We start from the raw sequence: 20542 nt of genomic DNA, 5'->3' as shown, positions 1-20542 counted from the left end.
CAATTGCATCCCTTGTTCTCTGCCGCAACTTGAGTTTATTGATCAAAGGAATAAATAGGCTCCTTTAGTAATTAATGACTGCTATTTATACATCAATTAAATACATTTTGAAATGTATAAGTCATATAATCAGAATCAAAATCATTTACAAGCAGGTTATGCTTGCACATGTCAGACCTTTGACTTTGACTACCAACATGGTGAAGTAGCTGTACAGTATCTAAAGGGTGCCCAGCTGATAACTGAGCGTTACAAGAGTGCAACCAAAGCTCATACGTTTGTGTGAATGTAGGCTGTCTTGCTATTTGACGTATCCGTGTCTTATTTGTGATGACAAACTATAGAATGCAGTACATCACTCGCAGTGTACCGTGCCCTGCTTCAGTTGGCCGTGTTGAATCATACTGTGATGTTTGATTTTGATACCAGTGTGGAGGTTCGATGTGGTCATTAACTGATTATTAGGCCTATATATCATATATCATATCCTATATATGCTGACACAAAGCAAGCAGGAATACATGCGTGCAGCTCTGAATGTTTCTTTGCAACAAGAGTTAAAAAAAGTGAGATATATACATATGTATATATACACACACACACACACACACACAGCTGGGACTATATTGATACAGTCCTTGGGGGCATTTGGACCAACAAGAGGTAGCTACCTGAGCTGCCCACAGAGGATCTATTTACCTGTCTAATGTATTTGTTATTGCTTTAATACTTCATTGTATTACTGCATATGAATGTATTAGTGTCTGAGTCTGCAGGATAAGAAACCGCAAAAAGGTATCCACCCATAACAATAAACAGGCCAGTGTGATTACTCCATGTGTTCAACAGAATATTTGGCGTGCTTCCAGACATTTTACAGCCTGCTCCTCAGAAAGCTGCCTTGCATGGCCTGATATTCCATTACCGTGTACTCTTCACGCTCAGGGGTGTATACGGTTAAGACATGGACGCTGGCTAGGGGTATCAAAATGACTTGCTTGGATTCTTTAAGTTAGCCAGCCCGCCTACAGCCTTCAGCACGATACTTTGAAGCTTTTCGTCGAATTTGCGACTTCTGTGCTCCTCTGTCACTTCACTTTTCTGTTTGCCATGAACTTTGTAGAGCAAAATCTCCTCGTGCTACTGCAGCCTGGCTTGCTTCATCAGCAAAGCTGCCAGCCAACACTCATCTAGTCACATTCACACCACACACTATCGGGCTCAGGAAAATCGATGTCGCACTTTAATTGACTTTGGCAATGCGGGATGTATTATAGGCGCAGTGTAACAATGATGACGAAGAGGACGACTGTGACGATGATAATGACATTCTTTCAACTGTCTGAAATGCTATATGCTTAAAAACACACCGGCAAAGAACAACAAAGAAATATAGAGAGATTAATCAAGGAAACCTTGCAAATTTCAGACCAATCGCATCGAGGAAATGCAACTTCTACTGAGTCTAATTAAACACTGATGACTCTAAACGTTCATAAGATCATTTATCGTCATTGATGAACCCGACAAAGAAGATTACATCGTTGTTAAACCGTTGGCTACCTTGCTATTGAAATCTTTACAATATCTGACGCTATATCGCTTTAGCTGTGCGCGCTCCCGCGAGGGATGTGCAATTCTCGGTAGAACTTGGCATAACACCGGAAATCATTTCAAAATAAAAGTAAAAAATGTTGACTTTTGGTTTGGGGATGTCGGGTAGGGTTAATTATGTTGTGATATTGTGAAATATTGTATTTGATGGTGGCCTTCTCGACTAATTGCTACTTGATATAAATAGCCTACTTTTACGGTGTGTCATTACCAATGTAAATACGTAAAATACATAACCCTAAACTAAAATCACAGTGGCAATTTAACTTACGTTTTGTTTTTGAAGTCATAACCGGAAGTCCAACCTCTGTAGCTACCTGGTGCATTCCCTCCACCTTGACGCTCAGGTGCACGGATTTGGTCGAAAACTTTACTGAAGCTGACATTTTCTGGAGGGGAATTGATATAGAGGACATTCAGAATGGATTAAAACAGACATTTTTAATGTTAGCTGGAGAAGAGAACACTAATTCGGGAGTAATTTTGTGGATGCACCGTGTTTACTGTGAGTAATGTTTAGTGAGTAAATCGTAAGTCCTCTAATGGTGGAAAGAGCCGTAATGACAAGTCGCCATGAAAGTGAAAATCATTTTTTGTACACGAAAGGGACTGTGGCTTAATGTGTGTAAAACGGTAACGTGATAATGGTTAGTGGTTAAGTTTGCAGAAAAACAGCAAAATAATATTTTCATTTCACTTGTTTGTTTATTAGTAACCTACATTGCATGGCTACTGTAAACATTGTTTCCTACCACATGCCGTCATGGCACGGCACGCCAGACACTATCCGAGAATCTGGCCATTTAGAGCGTATTATGTGTTCAGTGAATATGTATACCGAGTAAAACCTAACCGAAGATAACTTCAGATTCAATAAGATGTTTTCTTGAACTCGGCATTCATGTAACGTACAGCCAGTGCTTGCTTACTCTAATACAAATGGCTTTTTTTACACAGGTTTGCCGTAATAGTGTCATGTCATCAGAATAGCCACACTTCAAATAAGTTCGTTCTACCTGACAGCCAATCGATTGAATCCGTTTTCATGATGGCATTTTACTACCCGTTGTTTGGTTGAACAGCTGCGGAATCCAAAATGATAAACAGACCATAAGAAGCTAGTTGGTTTTTCCCCGTGAGCAGGGGCCATTCAATTAAAAAAATGTATATTTCTTAATGAAATTGGGTGTGCCTTGATTCAGCCTCTCACAGATGGGCTTGCATGCAGCAGTTCGCTGTGTGTAGTTGTAGATAAATAGGAATATTTTTTTTTGTTACCCTTTCATGTAATATTTCTGTCCTCATGTAACAGTTATAATTAAACATTTCAATTTTCGAAATCTCCATGACATCATACAGTCAAGTTGTTATAAGCGAATAGTTAATTGTCTTTGACTGTGTGCGTTCACATCCGTAAGAGAACCAGTTGGGTTACTTTACTTGCCACCTAGGGATAGTAGTTTCACATTTGCTTTGAATAGAGATGCCCTCAGGTGGCTACAAGTGATTTTAGGTTTTGCCTGCCAGATTGGATTGATAACAAGCATGTTGTTTCAACACTGTCTTACCATTTAGTTACACTTCAGTTGACCTAATTTTCTCTCATGCTTGTCCAGACCTTGGAGCCAGTAAGTCATGTCTGCCGGCAGCGCTGGTAGTCCGAGACACAGCCCAGGGCCTGGCAGCTACAGGCATGGACCCAGCTGGAGCAGCAGCCAGAGGTCGTCCTGTGAGAAGCGCTGTGTTGACCCAGTGGAAGACGGGCTCCCGACCCCAGAGCCAAAGACAGTCCACAAAGCGCAACTGAAAGATGCTAATGGAAAGGAGTCTGAGACCATTGGCTTCATTCCTGGCTCAGCTGACCCTCCCTCTGCGGCACAGACCTGCAGTCCTTGTGCTTCTCCTAGGAGTTGTAGGACCTTTATGTGCAGCGTGCTCACCTGCGGCTTGTATAGGGTCTGCCAGCGTTCCATCCTCGCTCCGTGCCTAGCGCCAAACGAGAGCTCCCCAGATGAACCAGAGCAGGTGAGCCTCCGAGCTGTGAACCCAGGAGACGACAAAGAAGAGGACGCAACCGACTGGCTAGGGGACGTCCGCATCGCTGGAGTCAAAGTTGACAGTCCAAGAGAGTATTTAGATGTTGAAACCAAATCTCCATCATACGTGCCTCCGCCTGGTGGTCAAACACAGCCCAGCCATCCGTCCCTGCATGAGTCTATGAGGTTTGATGACTGGGAGGATGGCGAGGAGAACGTGGACTCTCTGATTACTAAGAAGCTGCTGGAGCTCTACTCTGAATATCAGATCGAAGAGTTGGCCAGGTGCACGTCAGACTCTGTGTTTCTGAAGAAGAGCAAGGCCATCAACCAGCTCATCAACTCACTGGCAGAGGAGCACAAAATGGATGAGCAGGAGGCCGAGTGTCGACTGGTGCGTGGCATCATCCGCATCAGCACTCGGAAGAGTACGAAGAGGAGGCCGCCCATCTCCAGGAGGGAGAGGACGCTGTCGGACAGCGGGAACGAGACAATGAGGGAGAGTCATTCCTTTTCATTCAGCAACAACAGTAAGTTGTAGTATTTCATTTCTTAACTCAGCATTGCGTCAGAAACGCCATAGAACTGGTTTTCTGTCATTGAGCAACGATCACTCATTTTCTGTTTCCTCAAGATGACTACAAATCAAATCCAAACATCCAGATATCTGAGCTGACCGCCTCTGACATGTTTGCCAGAAAGATGTGGAGGAACAATGGAGGTAAGAAATCTGTCTTGGTTATGTTATTACATACACAGTAATACATTCATAACATATACTCTTGTTTTTCATGAAAATGTGATGTACAATTGCAGCTTGAATAGTGCGTAATACACCTATACCCAGTAAATCATTGGTCAATTTGATCAGTGACTTTGAATAATGTTTTAGTTTCCATAATTTGGCTGTTACAACAGTGGAAATCCTTCATGCACGTATGTGCCAACACTGCCGAACACTGGTTTGACTTCCTGATAAATTCTGTTCCAACTTTTAAAGGAGGTGTGTTATGCTCATTTCCAGCTCTACATTTTTATTCTGGAACACTAGAGTAGCTTTGCATGATTCACAGTTCAAAAAAAAGTCCTTATTTATCTTATACTGGCCCTTTATGCAGCCCCTCAGTTCATCCTCTGTCTGAACCAGCGGTTTTAACTCCTGTCTCTTTAAGGCCCCCCTCCCACTTTCTTCTGATTGGCCAACTTCCAGGAAGCCTGCTGAGGGGCAGCACCCGCACCGCATCGATAGAAGCTAACAGCAAGCTTGGTGTTGTGGTGTTAATAAAGTTAAAACAACAACATAAAAAGGTTGGATGGTGGGTCTGGGCGGGGCGTGCGGGGGGCGTGGCTGAGGGCGGTGACTGTATAGTTGTGACATCACAACCTTCAGAATACAGGCTGTGTGCATTTCTCTGTGGATTCAGCGTTTTGATACTTTGACAGTATTTATATAGCACCTAGACCTGCTTTCTAGTCAGAAAAGACAGAAATGTCCCTTTCTACAATATGGGACCTTTAACATTCATTTTTATTTCTGACTAGACAAAGAGTCTGAACTTTAAGGATATTAAGATCATTTTTTGTTTCGCCAAATGTTGCAGTAAAATCAGCTTATTAGATGCTTTTTTATATAAAATATTTGTGGTGAGAACAGATAGCGTGTCTCTCTGTGCATGTGCAGGGCCGTAGCCTGAATTTTAGAAATAATCAGGTAATGAGTAATCTCGAGATTGGATTTTATTTTTTTATCTAGATTTGGATTTTTCATATTTAATTCATGCCAAAAATAACAAAAAAAAGTCCTGCCCCCTCACACATAAATCAAATTAAACTACCCAAATAGACACAAAAGACACAAATCTCTCTCACTACAATGACGTGTTTGCTGGGCATCACCTGTTTTTCATCCCTGTCCAAAATCTGTCATTGTGCAAAAATGCTCGCCTGAATTTTGATTGCCTGTCAAGCACCGGAGCAAACTTACATGGTTATTGTTCCCTCAGGAAAAAGATTTTTTTATAACATGTTTTCTGTATTTTTCCCCCTGGTCATGCGTCTGTGCCTGCCCCCTTTAAGCAGCAAAACTAAAAACTGTAGTGATAAACTTGACAGGACAGGGGAAACTCTCCAGAGGAAACAGAATTTAACTTTTAGATTTTTTTAGACAGCTGTGATGGAGCTCAGGATTTATCAGGAGGACGGCTGCTTTACTGCAGACAGTTTCACTGTGTGAACCTGGACTGTGTGTGTGTGTGACCTTTTGGATGTGTAGAAGAACACAGCACATTAATTAACATTAGATCCTGACCGATCCTGTCAGCGTGTCAGGTGATTTAAATAATCAATAAAGTTACGCTGCTGTGCCTCGTGCATAAATGTGCAAAGCATCTATCTTAAGGGGGAGATGCTTCACCCTATTTCACCCACCCACAACCCACTGTATCAATCAGAATATTCATTTTTTTATTCCGTGGATTTTCCGCAGGCCCCGCGGATAAAACTGCCATCACTAATGGGAATAGTGCTTTTGCTGTGTGCAGTGGAGTCAGAAATGATAATAAAATGTAACACTGCTCATAATATAGCCAAAGAAGAGCTACCTTTTACTAAATTTAAGTCCAAAAAAAAAAAACATTTATTTGCACCTTTTTATTGCTGTTTACAATTATTTACAAGTGTTAAGAAATTATGTGTATGGGAACTGACAAAAAAGGTAACAGTAAAAGTTAGTCTGGAGCCCTTATGTGTGTGATTTGTTAACGTTTAGTGGGTCAGCCATATCTCATAAAGGAAACAACCCAATCAACAGTAAGCTTTGTTCGTCAGGTGACAAATATTCATTTGTGGTCTAACTTCCCGGCAAATGAACATAGAAGTACAGTTAAAATATACCCGGAGCCTATTCATAGTGCTGCACCAATGACAGGCTAAAATGTAAATATTTTTTATCAGTGAAGCTAAGACGTCCAGTACTGCAGGGTGTGCTCCTGTTTAGACTGGACACTGTAGTGCATGTTTCAACCGTTATAAAACTACAAAATTGCATCCGTGTGCAAGATTTTTAACGATGAGAATATGAGAAAACAATAATGGGCGTCATGCAAGAACATTATTATATTCTTATCCTAAATCTCTCTTACGTTTTTCCAGTGAGGCTTGTTCATACAAATGTTCTAAATGGGATTCCCCGAACTCTCTCGACTGCACAAACTTGTAGTAAACGGCTTGTTTCGACTTGATGAATGCAACCTGTTCACCTGCTCCTGTGATGTGTCATCAGAGCTGTACTGTGACAAAAATAAAGAGGGAATAGTTTGACACGAAGTAAGATGCTAAAGCAAAGTACTCTTCGATGGGAGGCGTTCAAGGGATGGACAAGAGATTATTATAGATTATATGATGTTACACTGTCAGGGGCAGGGGATGATGTTCACCTGCATACATTTTGCATAATTTCCTTTAAAGCTATGCAAATAAAATAAAAAACATTGTTGAACATCCCTGTAGTCCTTACATTAAGTTTAGCTAAATATTTTAGTTGATTTCAGTAACATATTTAAACACTACATTCATTCAGATTAAGGTAATATGATTCTTAAAGAGTTTCTCTTTATATTCAGTGTTACTCACTAAAACACATGTTGTGTAGTCTAACAAATGTGTTCAATGCATTTCCTTCCTCCATAAAACATTTGCAAAGCCGATTTTTTTCTTAAAACATTGGCAGCCCCCTTCTTACGCCCGTTATCACGTCAAGTCTGCGAGGGTGCTGGACCGCGAGGGGATAAAATATATGGCGATATGGTCATCTGCTACATCTTATATTTATTAATATTTGAATATATCGAATATATTCGCTATATCACCCAGCCCTATGTGAAACCATTGGCAGGATTGTGTATCGGGTCACCTGTGTGCTTGTGCGTCCTCATAGCAAACAAAACAGGGGCCCACCAGTGTTCCCAACTCTCGCGAGCCAAATAAGCAACCGCAGCTTCAAAAACAAGCCCAATATTAATATAGCCTGTTACAGCCTCAGTGTGAACATGCTCAATAAATGAGCCTGCAGCATATTAAAATGAAACTCCTCGGAGTTTGAAAAGCGAAAACAGATTTTATTTATATTAGCTTTGGTGGTTACTCTTGTATTTTAGGGTGATGCTGACAATTTGGAAAACATTATCTGGTAATGATTACAATTTACACTGACAGAGTATGGGATTGTTGGATTACTCACAAAGCGTGATGTAATCTGATTACATCTAGTCTGTATAGCCAGAAAATAAAAAGCCTGTAACAATGCTGATTTAAATTTAAAAAGGAAAACTAAGAAGAATCATGTGCTCCATTGACTTCTTTTATCATCTATTAAAAAAAGAATAAATCCGAGTAGTCCATTTTATTTGGTACAAATTAAATGTAAAAATCGCCTCTGATAATGGCTAGAATAATGTCTTCATTCTAAAATGAAAGATGTGTTTATTTAATTAGAAACAACCAACCTATAAACTATTGTATTAATGTATTGCTTAATTACAAAGGATAGCCTACATATTTCTGAGGGCAATGTCAAAATGCATAAGAATGGTGCACTCTAAAAATATCAATCTGACTCGTAACTAGGCAATAACTGCAATAAAAGCAGGTCGGTTCGGCTACAACGTGACTGACATGACATTGATTTTTCTCCAGTGAGAGGGAGGAGGGGGGCGGGATAGGTCCTCGTGGGGATTTGTGGCAGGGCGAATTACACTACTGCGCTGATATTATTTGTGAGGCTGTGAGCAGACACTGTCAGTCACTGCAATGGGGAAAATAGTGACCATAAATGGAAAAAAAATGAAGTCGCTTTCCTGGCAAGCAACCATATTTTTTAAAACAAAAAAATATGTGACCCGCAATTTTTTTCAAGCGACTTTAAAAAAAAAAGAAGAAGAAGAAGAAGAAGCCCAAAGTCGCGTATTATAAGCGAACTTGGCAACTCTGGGGCCCATGTGTGAAAACATAGCTCCTAAGCGCTGGTCAAAACTTCACATGCCACCGTTAAGTCAAACAAGTGTTTTCCCCCCTGTGGAGAAAGACAGACTCTCTGCACAGGGGTCCCACGACAGGCCTGGACCACTCGTCAATTTTGTTCTAAATATGAGAAAAATGGCGAATGCCAGAAGTTCTCTTAAATCACTTGTACGTGCCACTTAAGAACAAATCTGTTTGTACGAGTGATGAGGTCCAAGACTGTGTATCTGAGTGGAACAGATGTACAGTTTAAAAAGGGGTCTGCGCATTGGTGTGGCTAATAAGCATTGTCTTGTTGAATGGGGTTGCACGGTTGCTATACAATATAATGTGAGGTACTCCATACCAGCAAGCATACATGTTTTTATAAATGCTCTCCTGTGTTTTCATCATCTTTCCAACATACTGTTACCTCTTTAAATAAAAATATCCCAGATACGAGTGTGAAGTGATTTCTAGTTGCATTGCACTGTGAATAGGGATGGTAGTGAGTTAGTGAATTAATGCTCAGTCTCCTCTCCAGGTTAATGCTGAGGAATAACCATGTAACCATTTTTCTGTCATTTGTTTTGTTCCTATAGGTCATACTTCTAGTTCTCCAACAGCCTACTCTCACACAGAAACTAACTCTTCAGGCGTCCCGCTAATTCACAGCTCTGTGAGAACATGATTCCTGCTCCACACTGGCGATCTATGCTTGAATCATTTGCCATGCCGTGTCCACAAGGTCACGTATGGGACGTTGAAAGGCAACACTACTTGCACAGGAGTCTCCGGCTGAGCCAAGCTCTTTGTAGAGACCATGACTTTGCTGTGGAGAAAGAAAATGTGAAAATTCACATTGTCTGAAGGACTTCAGCGAACTCAGGGCTCTGTGTGTAGATATTTATGGTTGATAAATATTATGTGTATATTTGAAGGATTGCTTGATATCACCAGTAGCTCTTGATGGCTCTTAGATATTGTATCATGATTAACCGTCCCCTCGTCCTTGAAGGAAAACTGAGTTATGTTCATGAAACCTGACTCAACCTCATGTTTGCTGGACATTTTGATTTTGTTCTGTAAAAATAAAATACAGAGTTGTATTTTTTTTTTTTCTAGTCATCATCCTAGATTTAAATTGAAACAAATTTGTGTGATTTTAAACTGTATTCAATGTTTTCAATTCAGTGGTTATGTATCACATATTTAGAGTCAGTGATTCTAGATTAACTAATTAAAACGACATGTGTTTTTACAGGGGGCTATGCAACAGACTATTTCTTGGCCACAATTTCATTTTTACAGTTCTGTTTCTGTACTTATTAAAAATGAGATATAACATGTTAATTAGTGAGCTTTAAAGGTACTGGTAGGTGTATTTTCTTACATTTCTTACAGAGCCAGTCTAGCTGTTTCCAGTCTTTATGCTAAGCTAAGCTAACTGGCTGCTGGCAGTGGCTTCATATTTACCATACAGATATGAGAGAGAGATATTCTCTTGGCAAGAAAGTAAGTAAATAATATCTATAAACAAGTTGAAAGCTACAGAAGATGTATGTCAAAATGCAGGTTTTTTTTCTATTGTGACTTTTATGATGTTCATACGTGGTGTGTGATTTAGTTTTTTTTTTCCAGCAGATTATTATTAGTGTTATAAAGCTCATATGAAGCAGAGAGCTCTGAAGCTTTTGAGTTAACCAAGACTCAAACTGAAAGATGTTAAACTGGTGTGAACTGCAGCTAGACTTCAGCTTGTATCATGTACTATAACTGTAACTTATTAGCGACATTATCCCAAGCTGACTCATGAAGTGAATGTCTGTACTCTTACCAACATGCTTGCTGTGTTTGCTCCTGGGTGCTGATGGGAATTTGCCCAGCTGACTCAGTGGAATTTATTCAGCCCTGTGTTCTTCTTATCAGCATTAGCTTATGATTACTGCTGGTCATGGACCCTATTGTAGTGCCTTCAGTTAATAAACATGGGTAGCTAATACACATAGAAGTATATTTTTTTTGTGTCTAATGACTGTAAAGGCAAATGTGCTTTTGCCTGTGTTTTCTGTAAAGCACTTTGGGTTGCCTTTGGGTATGAAATGTGCTAAAAAAAAAAATTAATTTGCCTTGTCATGCCTTGCCTAAAGAATTTGGGTGGTTATAATGAAATGGTGTGAAACTGGTTGCTCGTGTTTCCATCAAGAAGTAGAAAATGCAACCGGACGATTTAGGAAGTGATGAATGTGTCATATAAACGGCTCACTGTAACTATCCTAACATACTTCTTATTTCACTAAACTGGTTGAATTGTCTGCTGAAGCGTAGCTTTCATTCACACATCAGATTTTCTCAGAAGATTTCATTAATGCTTGAGCCTTTCACCAAGGTATGGTATATTTTCAGCAAAGATGTGTTGGCAGGTTCTTATATTGACAGTGCACCATCTTTTAACTGACGTGTCATTGTAAAAACAATAAAGTAAATGAAGTGAAACAAAAAGGAAATTGTTTGCTTGTTGTTTGCCACATACGGCCACATGAGGGAGTCAAAGTATCAGGCCATGCTGCTTTTAAATTCCCCCTCAGTTAGGACACTGACAATAATGGGATCATTGCTTCACAAGTGTTGTTGATTTTTTATGTTTTCACAGAAGTCATGCACTTCTTAAAACCATAACTTCATCAAGCTGAAGGTATTAAAAGGTTTATTTCGTGTGCTTTTCAACCTAGGTTCACTGTATAAAATTCCATATCACAACACTCTATTATAAGGCATTCTCACGGGGATCTTATTGTACAAACATCATCTCCGTTAGTAAATGAAACATGTTTGTGTTGCCAATAACTGGCTTGAAGAAGAGCTCTGTGACCAGGCTGTGGCTGACAGTCTGAATGGTGGAGGCTGCTAGAAGGACGCGGCTGAAGCGAACGGTGTCCTCTGGGTGCAGGAGGTGGATGACTTCTTGGAGAGCTCTCTGAGCTTCCTGCTGGAGGCCGTCAATGAACAACAAGGCACTCAGTCCTTGAACAGCTGTAACAGATAAAGAGAAGTTTCTGTTAAAGCTCATCACATAGCCAACAAACTAATTAGCATCGCTATTAAAACACAACTAATAACAATGTTTTTTTACCTGGGTTAAACAATAAGCCACCCTTCAGGTAAGCATATTCCTTCGGACTGAGATCCAGATTCCACAGCTGGTGCAAGCAAGTTCTCAATTTGTGGACTTCAGCAAGAGTTGGTTGGTCGGCCTCCTTTTCAGTGAGTCCTGGTCCGAGCAGAATCTGTCTGAGGATACTTGAATTCGGGACATCGGTCACTTCAAAGACTATATTTTCTTGGGCAAGCCCCAGAACAAATAAAGGAACCCAGCAGTGTCTTAACAATGATGACTGATCTCCTGATGGAAGCTGACTGAAGGATGGTAAACTTCTCACAAAGCAGACGGTTTTGACCAGCACACTGGAGGCAACTTGGCAGGTGGCCTTTGGGTCCTTAAGGCAAACTGTCCTCCTCTGCTCACAGTGGCAGTTGTGTTTTGTGGCGTTACGGTTCAGTTTGTTGATGAGGTAGCCACTCTCCCTCCCGCTCAAGATGTTGTAAAGGATAGTGTGAGGGTGCTGATCCCGGTAACCAGAGCAAGTGCTGTTTGTAATCTCTTCCAGAGGAAACATCATGAAGTGTCCGCAGAATGCTCTAGCAAAGAAAGAAAAACCAGTAAGCTGCAGAAAGCATGAACAGTGTCACGTAGTGCCTACACAAGACTCCACAAGCTCAGGCCCTATTTATCCTGGATGTCACCTGCTCATGCCAAACTCAGCCTTGACCCTCCTTTTGTTAAGACCCTGCATTTGAAGAAAAAAAAAAACTGACCGTGAACTTCCCACACAGAGGGATCTAGGTTCCCTCCACGTGGCGGCGATAAGACTAGTTAAACTCAGCAGCTGTACAGGGAAGGGAAATACTGAAGCAGGTGGGGTGAATGACATTTATCATGTTTACCTGAGTCATTAACTCAGCCTGTACCAGTCTAGCAAGGACTGGCGGGGTCAATGCACAGGCTGCCACCTGACCTGTGCCCCCGTTACACCTCGAACCTGCATGATAGGACACGATTTTTTTTTTTCAATAGGTTTTGAGGATTACAACTGTGCTGCCAGTTTCAGAAATTACTTGATTTCTAGGTTGTTTAATTCTCTGCCACAAATTCTGCCCTCACCAGCTTTACCTGACTGTAATGATTAAAGATTTTCTGTTATGAGCATCTTGTACATATCAAGATACAGGCACCAAACTCTTTTGGAAATCCTCAAAAAATAGCAAGCTTAATTAAGCTGGAATCAGTTGATGTAAATTCCCCTGGATATGTAACTCAGTATGAAGTCAATCAACATCTCTAATGTGAAATATTTGAATTACATAAATACAGTATTGAAACTCACTTGATACAAACTTACTAATGAGTTACCTGTTGAGACCTACAGCTATGGAGCCCCAAAGTGTTAAATTACATAAATTAAACAGTTCATTTTTTAAATTTTATTGCAAAATTTATATTTCATCATAATTAATCTTAATCAACTAATGTGGCTGTAAATAAACACTGTTTACAGAAACTCACACCTTTTATTTATTTAGCTTAACAATACTGCACATGCTACCTACTTAGCTGGCTAACTAGCTAGGCGGGGTTGTGAGCTTGGTTTATTACTCAGTATCAAAGTGAAGGGACAGTGTTAACGGCAGCAGCTAGCGTTAGCTGATTAATTCAGTTACCACGGCTGTGTTTTGATTCTAGAGAAAGACACACTGCGAAGACCAACAGGAGCTAGCTACAACAGGAGCTAGCTACCAATGCTAACATGGACTCTTCACATTGAGTATTAATCAAAGATCTGAACCCAGCCTAGCTAGTTAGCTAGCTAGAAATTAACCCCAAATGACAGTATAGTTTACTGATTAGCATTGTGCTGCAACTAAAAATTATTTTCATTATCAATTAATCTGTGGCTTCATTTGGAATTTTTAGTCAAAAAATGAGTGAAAATGCTCTTCACGAGTTCTGAAAGCCCAAGGTGACATCTTCACAAGATTTGTTTTATCTGAACAGTCCAAGGAAAAAGAAAAGCACCAAATCCTCACAAATGTTTGACTTTTGTTTGATTAAACCTCAAACTATTAATCAATTATCAAACTTCTTGCAGTTCTTGCACTTCTGTCAATAGACTAATCGATTAATCAGCAAATCATTTCAGCTCTGGAAGAGTGTGGGCTACACATTGATTTCACAAACAATGGGACCACCGTCAAAATTCTCTGACTTTCTTTGACACCACCTCTGTCTGAAATGTCAAAATCTAAAACAGTCTTGGATGCTCGATCTTTCTTTGAACAGTTTAAATTACATGACATAGCGCTGCTGCTTTTCTCTGGATGGGTTTCAAATGTATTGCAGCTACAGCAGTGATGTCACTGTGTGACAGGTGGTGGAAAACACCTGCTGTGAAAAAACTGATTGGTGTGGCCACAAGCGAAAGGGACAGAAAATGAGAGGTAGTTTTGCTCTTCTTTTTTTGAATTTATTTTTTTCTGCCAATGTAATATTATAAATGTCCGCTACATTGTGGCTATGAACTCACGAGGGCAACTGTAAATTCATTAAATAAGTTTTATAATGATAAAATCATAATTTAGTTGGTTTCTTCTGTAGAAAATTCTCATTCTTTCTGGGCGCCTCAGTCCCTCCCTGAACCAATACTCTCACTTTATTGGATATTTTGGCTGTTATTTAAAATCTATTCTTCCAATTGGTCAAAACAATCGTAGGCGGAGTTTGTTTCCAGGAAGTGACTGGCGTGACTACGGGCCTCACATTGTCGCTAACGGCTAACTCAACTTCTCGTTTGTCATCTCACATCGTTTTATTCAACCTTTTCTTAATCTACCAATATGGGTGACGATGAAGAAAAGTACGACGGCATGTTGCTTGTTATGGCGCAACAACACGAAGGAGGGGTACAAGAGGTAACTCAGTGTGTTGCTAACATACTAACGGTTAAAGCTGTCGTGCTAATGTTAAAGCTAATGTAGTTAGCCTGTAAGCTAGTAGGCACTCCTCGCCTGTAAGCATTCACATACAGAAAAAGCAAATGTTGTCATGTATTTTACAGGTTTTGGCTAATGTTGTTGTCATTATCAATAGGCTCTCTTGCTGGACAGACCATAACCTTACGTCTTTAATAAATGGGGTTCTCCGTTGTATTCGGCACACATGTGACTCATAAAGCAGCACGACATTTCAATAAAATCTCATTTTAGTTCTTGTTAAACAAATTTTCCATGAGAAGATATTATGAATATTCTTTATACAATTAGCCATTTTTATGTAACGTTAGCACTGAGATGCTGCATGGGTCCTGCATGGGTAGTGTTAAATGGCTGAAATTTCTAGAAGAATCGGAATGTTCGTTTCACAGACGTCTTTGCTAATTATGAAGAACATCAGAGGGTTAAGACAGTTGAGTCAGAGGAAGGATGAAAATGTACTCTATTCCAATCATGCCAACAATGCTGTGCAAATTACAGTAATAATCTATGGGATGGAAATTGTGACAGCCTGTTTTTCTCTCCACAGTTAGTGAACACATTTTTCAGCTTCCTCCGCCGCAAAACTGACTTCTTCACAGGTGGCGATTCAGGTGCTCCAGAGAAGGTGAGCAATGTTAATGTATCTGCAGCTTCTGTGACATTTGAGACTACATATTGTACTATGTAGTGAGGGGCCACACCTCCACTTATCCCTCATTTCTCGCCATCTCTCTTTCAGCTAGTCAAAGATGCTTTTGCCCACCACAATAAGCTAGCGCTGAAGGCCCACAAAGAGAAGCAGATGAAACAGGAGAAGGAAAAGAAAGAGAAAGTCGAAAGAGCTGCCAAGCTAGCAGAGGAAGAGAAGAAAAAGAACAATGACGACGGCCCCAGAATTCAGGAACTGACTGATGAAGAAGCAGAGAAACTTCAGTCTGAACTTGACAAGGTGAAATCTGGGATCCTTGATGTTCTGTCTCATGTGAATCACTGCCCTTGTTTTGTTATGGATATTACTTTATTTATTTATTGTGTGTTATATTTTTAGAAAAAGAAACAAGAGGAGAAAATGGTGAATGTAACAGCAAATGCAGAAAAGTCATCTGACAAAGCAGAAAAAGAGAAGGGGGTGAGTGAACAGTTGGACAGTTTTAGAGTGAAGTGTTGATGAGCAGAAAAATCTGGTTCTGCTGATGTACTCCTATAATTCCCATTTCCCCAGTCTGATTCAGAAGGAGAGGAGGATGAGAAGGACAAAGATAAACTGAAGCCTAATGCAGGAAACGGAGCTGACCTGCCAACCTACAAGTGGACACAGACCCTGTCTGAAGTTGACGTGAGTGCCTTTTGACTTCAGGATAATACTTTTACTTATCATTTCTCTGGAATGCTTGTGTTTACTAAGCCTCTCAGAGTAGGTGTTTTTGGTCATCTTGCTGCTCAGGCAGCCAGTTTTTTTGCCGAAAACCCTTGACAGATTCTCACCTCCTTTCCTGGCTGTTTTTCTGCATTAACAAGCCCAGTTGTACTGGCCTCTGTGTTGTATTTGCCTGCCCCTCTTTTGTGATGAGCAAGTGCTTACCCCTGTGCTACCATTTTTAACATTACATCCTTTTTGATTTCATATTTAGATTCAGACTTTTGTCGGAATTGTCAAAAATGTTGGCAATAACAATGTTCACTTTAATGTCGTCGGTAGTATTTGCTCACGCCATTTACTGGATATGAAGGGCCTTGTTATACAGAATGGATTGCACAGTCTATTATATGTGGAATCCATATTCTATATTCACTATGTTCCCCAGCTATTTGATAACTTTGTCTGTCAGCTGTTTGGTGCTGAGCAGGTAGCGTACAGTGGGGGTTTTTTGGAGCTTTTTTGCTGAACAGCTGCCTGCTGCGGCTGAAAACGACGCTATGAGAGCAGGGAGAGTAAACTAACGGCCCAGCCACACTTCTTTCCTGAGCAGAGCGCGTGAGTTGCAGAACCTCATGCTTTTTATTTCGCCGCCCATGTTAACAGGTTGGAGCAGCCACACAGCCCGCGGGAGCAGCGCGTAAAACGCGTTTGCTGTGACACTTCGTCTAGAGAGTCGGCGTCTCGCCTATTTTTTCCGCGTAACACGCGGTTCTCAGCAAAAAATAGACCGTGAAAATGATCTGTTCAGTCATATCGACATCATACCAGCAACATACACCTTTCACTACAGTTTCAGTGTCTATATCTGTAGAGTATGTCACAACAAAAACAAGATAAAAATATATTTTTTTTTAAATTTAACTCAGCACTTAACAAAAACTCAACACCCCCCATAAATGGCTTTTAAACTGAGCCAGGCCAAGTGAAGCTGGATTGCTATATATTTTTTTATTTTTATTTTTTAACAATTGGGCACAGGCCCTAACCCTTGTCTGTCTAAACTAAATATAAATGACATTCATAATGAAATGAAAATTTCTGTTATTGATGGCCATTACCAAAGGCAAACTCAATGTCGGAAGATAGGGCTGGCAGTAGCAGCGCTGCAGCAGCAACGCTGTCTGTGCGGACACCACACGCATGCAAGCCGTAGCAGTTCAGTGAGATAGCCGTCACGCACAGGTAGAGGTAGGCGGTGCGGCCCGAGTGTAAAACAGTAAGCCGGGCAGCTAAACAATGAGCTGAAACTCACTATAAAGCTCCGTAAAGCTGAGGGGAGCTGCTGATTCAGCTGATAATTCTCTGTAGGTTCATCACTACAAGCTACCCCTTTCACATTGTCATGTGATACATTATTATAAAAATATTGACACACCAGCAGCATATGATGTGTGTCTAAACACCATTACCCATTGTTTTCAATGTAATCTCAGATTGGCACATCCTGGCTACTGTACATGACTACTTCTCCTGTCTGCATGTCATGTCCAGTGTGCGCTTTACGGGTGTCACTTCAGTTAACGTGTACTTTGCACTTCATTTGCAGGTTGCACAGAAAGTCAGGGAACACGTGTTGCTGTAAAATTATGTTCCCCCTACACTCCATCCCCTAAACTAGACTTGTTTTTAATGCTTTTTTTAATGGAAACACCTTGTTTTTCAACAGGCCAAATTGAGTTCTATCAGTCTGTGTTAAAAATGTTACTTGTATTTGCAACTATCAAACATCACATTTGACATAAACATAATTTTATCTCATTTACTACCATAATCCTCCTGCAGTATATACTTTGCATGATTTTACAGAGAAACACTGGTTTTCCATTATAAGTGGCTTTATTTTACATGCATTTCTGCAGATGTACAATCATTTTCTAATCCATTAGGCAACACACATTTTATATACAATCATTAATTTATGTAACATGTTATAAGCTACGGTTAGTAAATGTAACTGTCATCTTCCCACACATGGGTGTCTTGTCAGTGAGCATGTTTGTACATAAATGAACCAAATCAACAAACTTTAAGCTTACTTGGTTCAGACCCAGAAGAAGAACTGTAGGTATGATTGCATCCTTTATCAGCCTAGATCCAGTGCAGCAGCAGGTGATTCCACCCTCACTGCCCTCTTTTGCTTGTTATTGTAGTTTTGGTAGCCATGAATAAAACAGAATCTAATATGCAATATCAATTTTAATGTCTTCCTTCAGGTGGCAGTGCCTTTTGATGTGAACTTCCGCATTAAGGGGAGAGATGTAGTGGTGGACATCCAGCGACGCTCCATCAAGGTCGGCCTGAAGGGGCACCCTCCTGTAATTGAAGGCCAGCTTTACAACGAGGTGAAGGTAGAAGAAAGCTCCTGGCTCATCGACGATGGCAAGGTTGTTACAGTCCACTTGGAAAAGGTAAGAACAGAGTTTGTGTGGGTCAGTGTAGAAAGATTCTAACCATTGGTCTGTCTCTTAAGCAGTAACGAGGTGAAGGAAAGAGCTGCCGAGTTGTTGAGCCTAATTATATTCTTTTAATTTCAGATTAATAAAATGGAGTGGTGGAGCAAGATTGTTACCACAGATCCTGAAATTAACACCAAGAAAGTCTGTCCAGAGAACTCTAAGGTAAAGAATGGAAAGTATTAAGCCTTTAGGTGTATTCTACCTCCTACATCTGCAGTAATGACTCCCTGCTCCATCCTCACTGTGTGTTTTTCCCGCTGAGCAGCTGTCAGACCTGGACGGAGAGACGCGTGGTATGGTGGAGAAGATGATGTATGACCAAAGGCAGAAATCAATGGGCCTGCCTACATCTGAAGAGCAGAAGAAACAAGACATTCTTAAAAAGTAAGTCTCCGGGGTTATATCACTGCCAAATAATACACGTTAGCTCAGTTTTTGTTATCATGGAACTTTTATAGATTTTTTTTTTTTTTTCTGTCAGCTGACATCTTTGGTGTTTTATTGGATAAATCTCCAAAGCAGTTACTGTATCCATAGTCCATTTAACAGAAGGTTTATGGTGTATAAAGATTTTATAAGAGTGCTTTTGAAAGCTGCCTGACTAGTTTTTCCCTCAGTGTTACCTATGTCTGCTCAAGGACAGGCTCACCTGCTGTAACTGTAGGCAATAAAAGACGGTGTGCCATGCACAGACGTAACCTGGTTCATTAGACACAGTATGCTGTTTTCATTTGCATATTAAAGAACTGCTACAACTCCTTCATACTAAAATGCAGAGTTGTATTAAAATGGTGCGTTAACCCCGGGAACATGGATGTCATGATTGTTCAGAACATGACACTGATTGTGATGTTAGTCAGGTACAGTAGCCTCCTCCCTCCGCACAGAGCAGTAGGTAACTAAGATGTGGGCTTACGTCAGAGCTGTGAGAGCGATGTGAACGACGCTTACGTATCCCTGTTGGTAGTAAATGAGTCGTCTTCCTCGTCTGCTGCTCTCAGTTCAGACCACAGGAGACACGTCTGCTGTTAAGTTGACCTCCACTTCCTCGTTAAGCTTGTTAAATCAGTCTCAAGGGGTCTTGTATAGTTTTATAAGGGTTAAACAATACTACCTCGGTGATTGTAGTGAAGATAGCTGCCCTCAGAGTTGTTTTTATTGACACAAAGTTCACATTGTGTCTGTCCAATCAAATGTGTTGTCCGATGCTGTGATCTCAGAGAGGTCATGCATATTTTCCTGTTTTAAGCATTTAAAAAATTCACTCATTGGCCAGATGAAGGTGCTAAAGGTAAAATATTATAATTCAAACCAGTTGTCTGAGATATTACGTAAAAAAATGAATAAACAAAGACTAGAGAAATAGATGAGAAAACGGTGCTATAACCATTGTGTCATTTAGAAAATGTATATCTAAATGCAATGAGGAATTGCTCATTCCCTGAACAGTCAGAATTTCTTTGTGAGCACGATAATGAAATTATTCTGTATTAAAAAGCAGTTGGAAATATGACTTCAAATAAGACTGCATATTGCTTTGGTGAACACATGTTTTCTTGTTTGTGACTCTGCCATCTGTCTCTGCAGGTTCATGGCTCAGCACCCAGAGATGGATTTCTCTAAAGCCAAATTCAGCTGAGACTCGCTGGTGTCAGGTTCACCTGTAGAGTCCACGTTATGATTCATGGAATTCAGGCACCATCCAACATCTGTACTCATCATACTGGACATGGGTTTGTTGACTAACGTGTCTTAAGTGCATAAGTTCATGCTTTCTTTTTTTGTTTTGTTTTTGTCATGAAAAGAAGGTGGATGATTGCAATGCCGCATTCTCCCGTTGCATGTCGTCTCAATATTTAAAGATGTGTCTGGATTTTTTTAATAAATGAATTTAAAATCAAAGCGATGTGATGCACGAGTGGTTATATTTG

The 20542-nt window shown here is 40.4% G+C and overlaps 3 protein-coding genes across 5 annotated transcripts; 2 read left to right on the top strand and 1 right to left on the bottom strand.

Moving 5' to 3' along the window:
• The first annotated feature begins 1923 nt into the window (after window positions 1–1923).
• On the top strand, window positions 1924–11147 carry kdf1b (keratinocyte differentiation factor 1b). The gene is made up of 4 exons (XM_044171172.1): window positions 1924–2119; window positions 3231–4180; window positions 4285–4371; window positions 9248–11147. The coding sequence occupies exons 2-4, from the start codon at window positions 3250–3252 to the stop codon at window positions 9334–9336; spliced, it is 1107 nt and encodes a 368-aa protein (XP_044027107.1). The 5' UTR covers window positions 1924–2119; window positions 3231–3249; the 3' UTR covers window positions 9337–11147.
• Window positions 11148–11335: 188 nt separating this feature from the next.
• On the bottom strand, window positions 11336–14093 carry nr0b2b (nuclear receptor subfamily 0, group B, member 2b). 3 transcript variants are annotated; one of them, XM_044171175.1, is made up of 3 exons: window positions 14054–14093; window positions 11779–12344; window positions 11336–11678 (listed from the first exon to the last, which is right to left on the bottom strand). In XM_044171175.1, exons 2-3 carry the CDS (start codon window positions 12323–12325, stop codon window positions 11437–11439), a joined length of 789 nt encoding a protein of 262 aa, XP_044027110.1. In that variant the 5' UTR covers window positions 12326–12344; window positions 14054–14093; the 3' UTR covers window positions 11336–11436. The 3 variants fall into 3 exon arrangements, with proteins under 3 accessions (XP_044027110.1, XP_044027109.1, XP_044027108.1); XM_044171174.1 differs by lacking the exon at window positions 14054–14093 and adding an exon at window positions 12522–12588; XM_044171173.1 differs by lacking the exon at window positions 14054–14093 and adding an exon at window positions 12450–12561.
• Window positions 14094–14474: 381 nt separating this feature from the next.
• On the top strand, window positions 14475–20513 carry nudc (nudC nuclear distribution protein). The gene is made up of 9 exons (XM_044171167.1): window positions 14475–14672; window positions 15283–15360; window positions 15475–15684; window positions 15784–15864; window positions 15958–16071; window positions 18369–18563; window positions 18690–18773; window positions 18877–18995; window positions 20199–20513. The coding sequence occupies exons 1-9, from the start codon at window positions 14598–14600 to the stop codon at window positions 20248–20250; spliced, it is 1008 nt and encodes a 335-aa protein (XP_044027102.1). The 5' UTR covers window positions 14475–14597; the 3' UTR covers window positions 20251–20513.
• Window positions 20514–20542: the final 29 nt, after the last annotated feature.

This window comes from Siniperca chuatsi, linkage group LG17 (genome assembly GCF_020085105.1).
Source record: "Siniperca chuatsi isolate FFG_IHB_CAS linkage group LG17, ASM2008510v1, whole genome shotgun sequence".
In the NCBI taxonomy this organism is placed as follows: domain Eukaryota; kingdom Metazoa; phylum Chordata; class Actinopteri; order Centrarchiformes; family Sinipercidae; genus Siniperca; species Siniperca chuatsi.
This window is presented reverse-complemented; position numbering and strand designations above follow the sequence as displayed.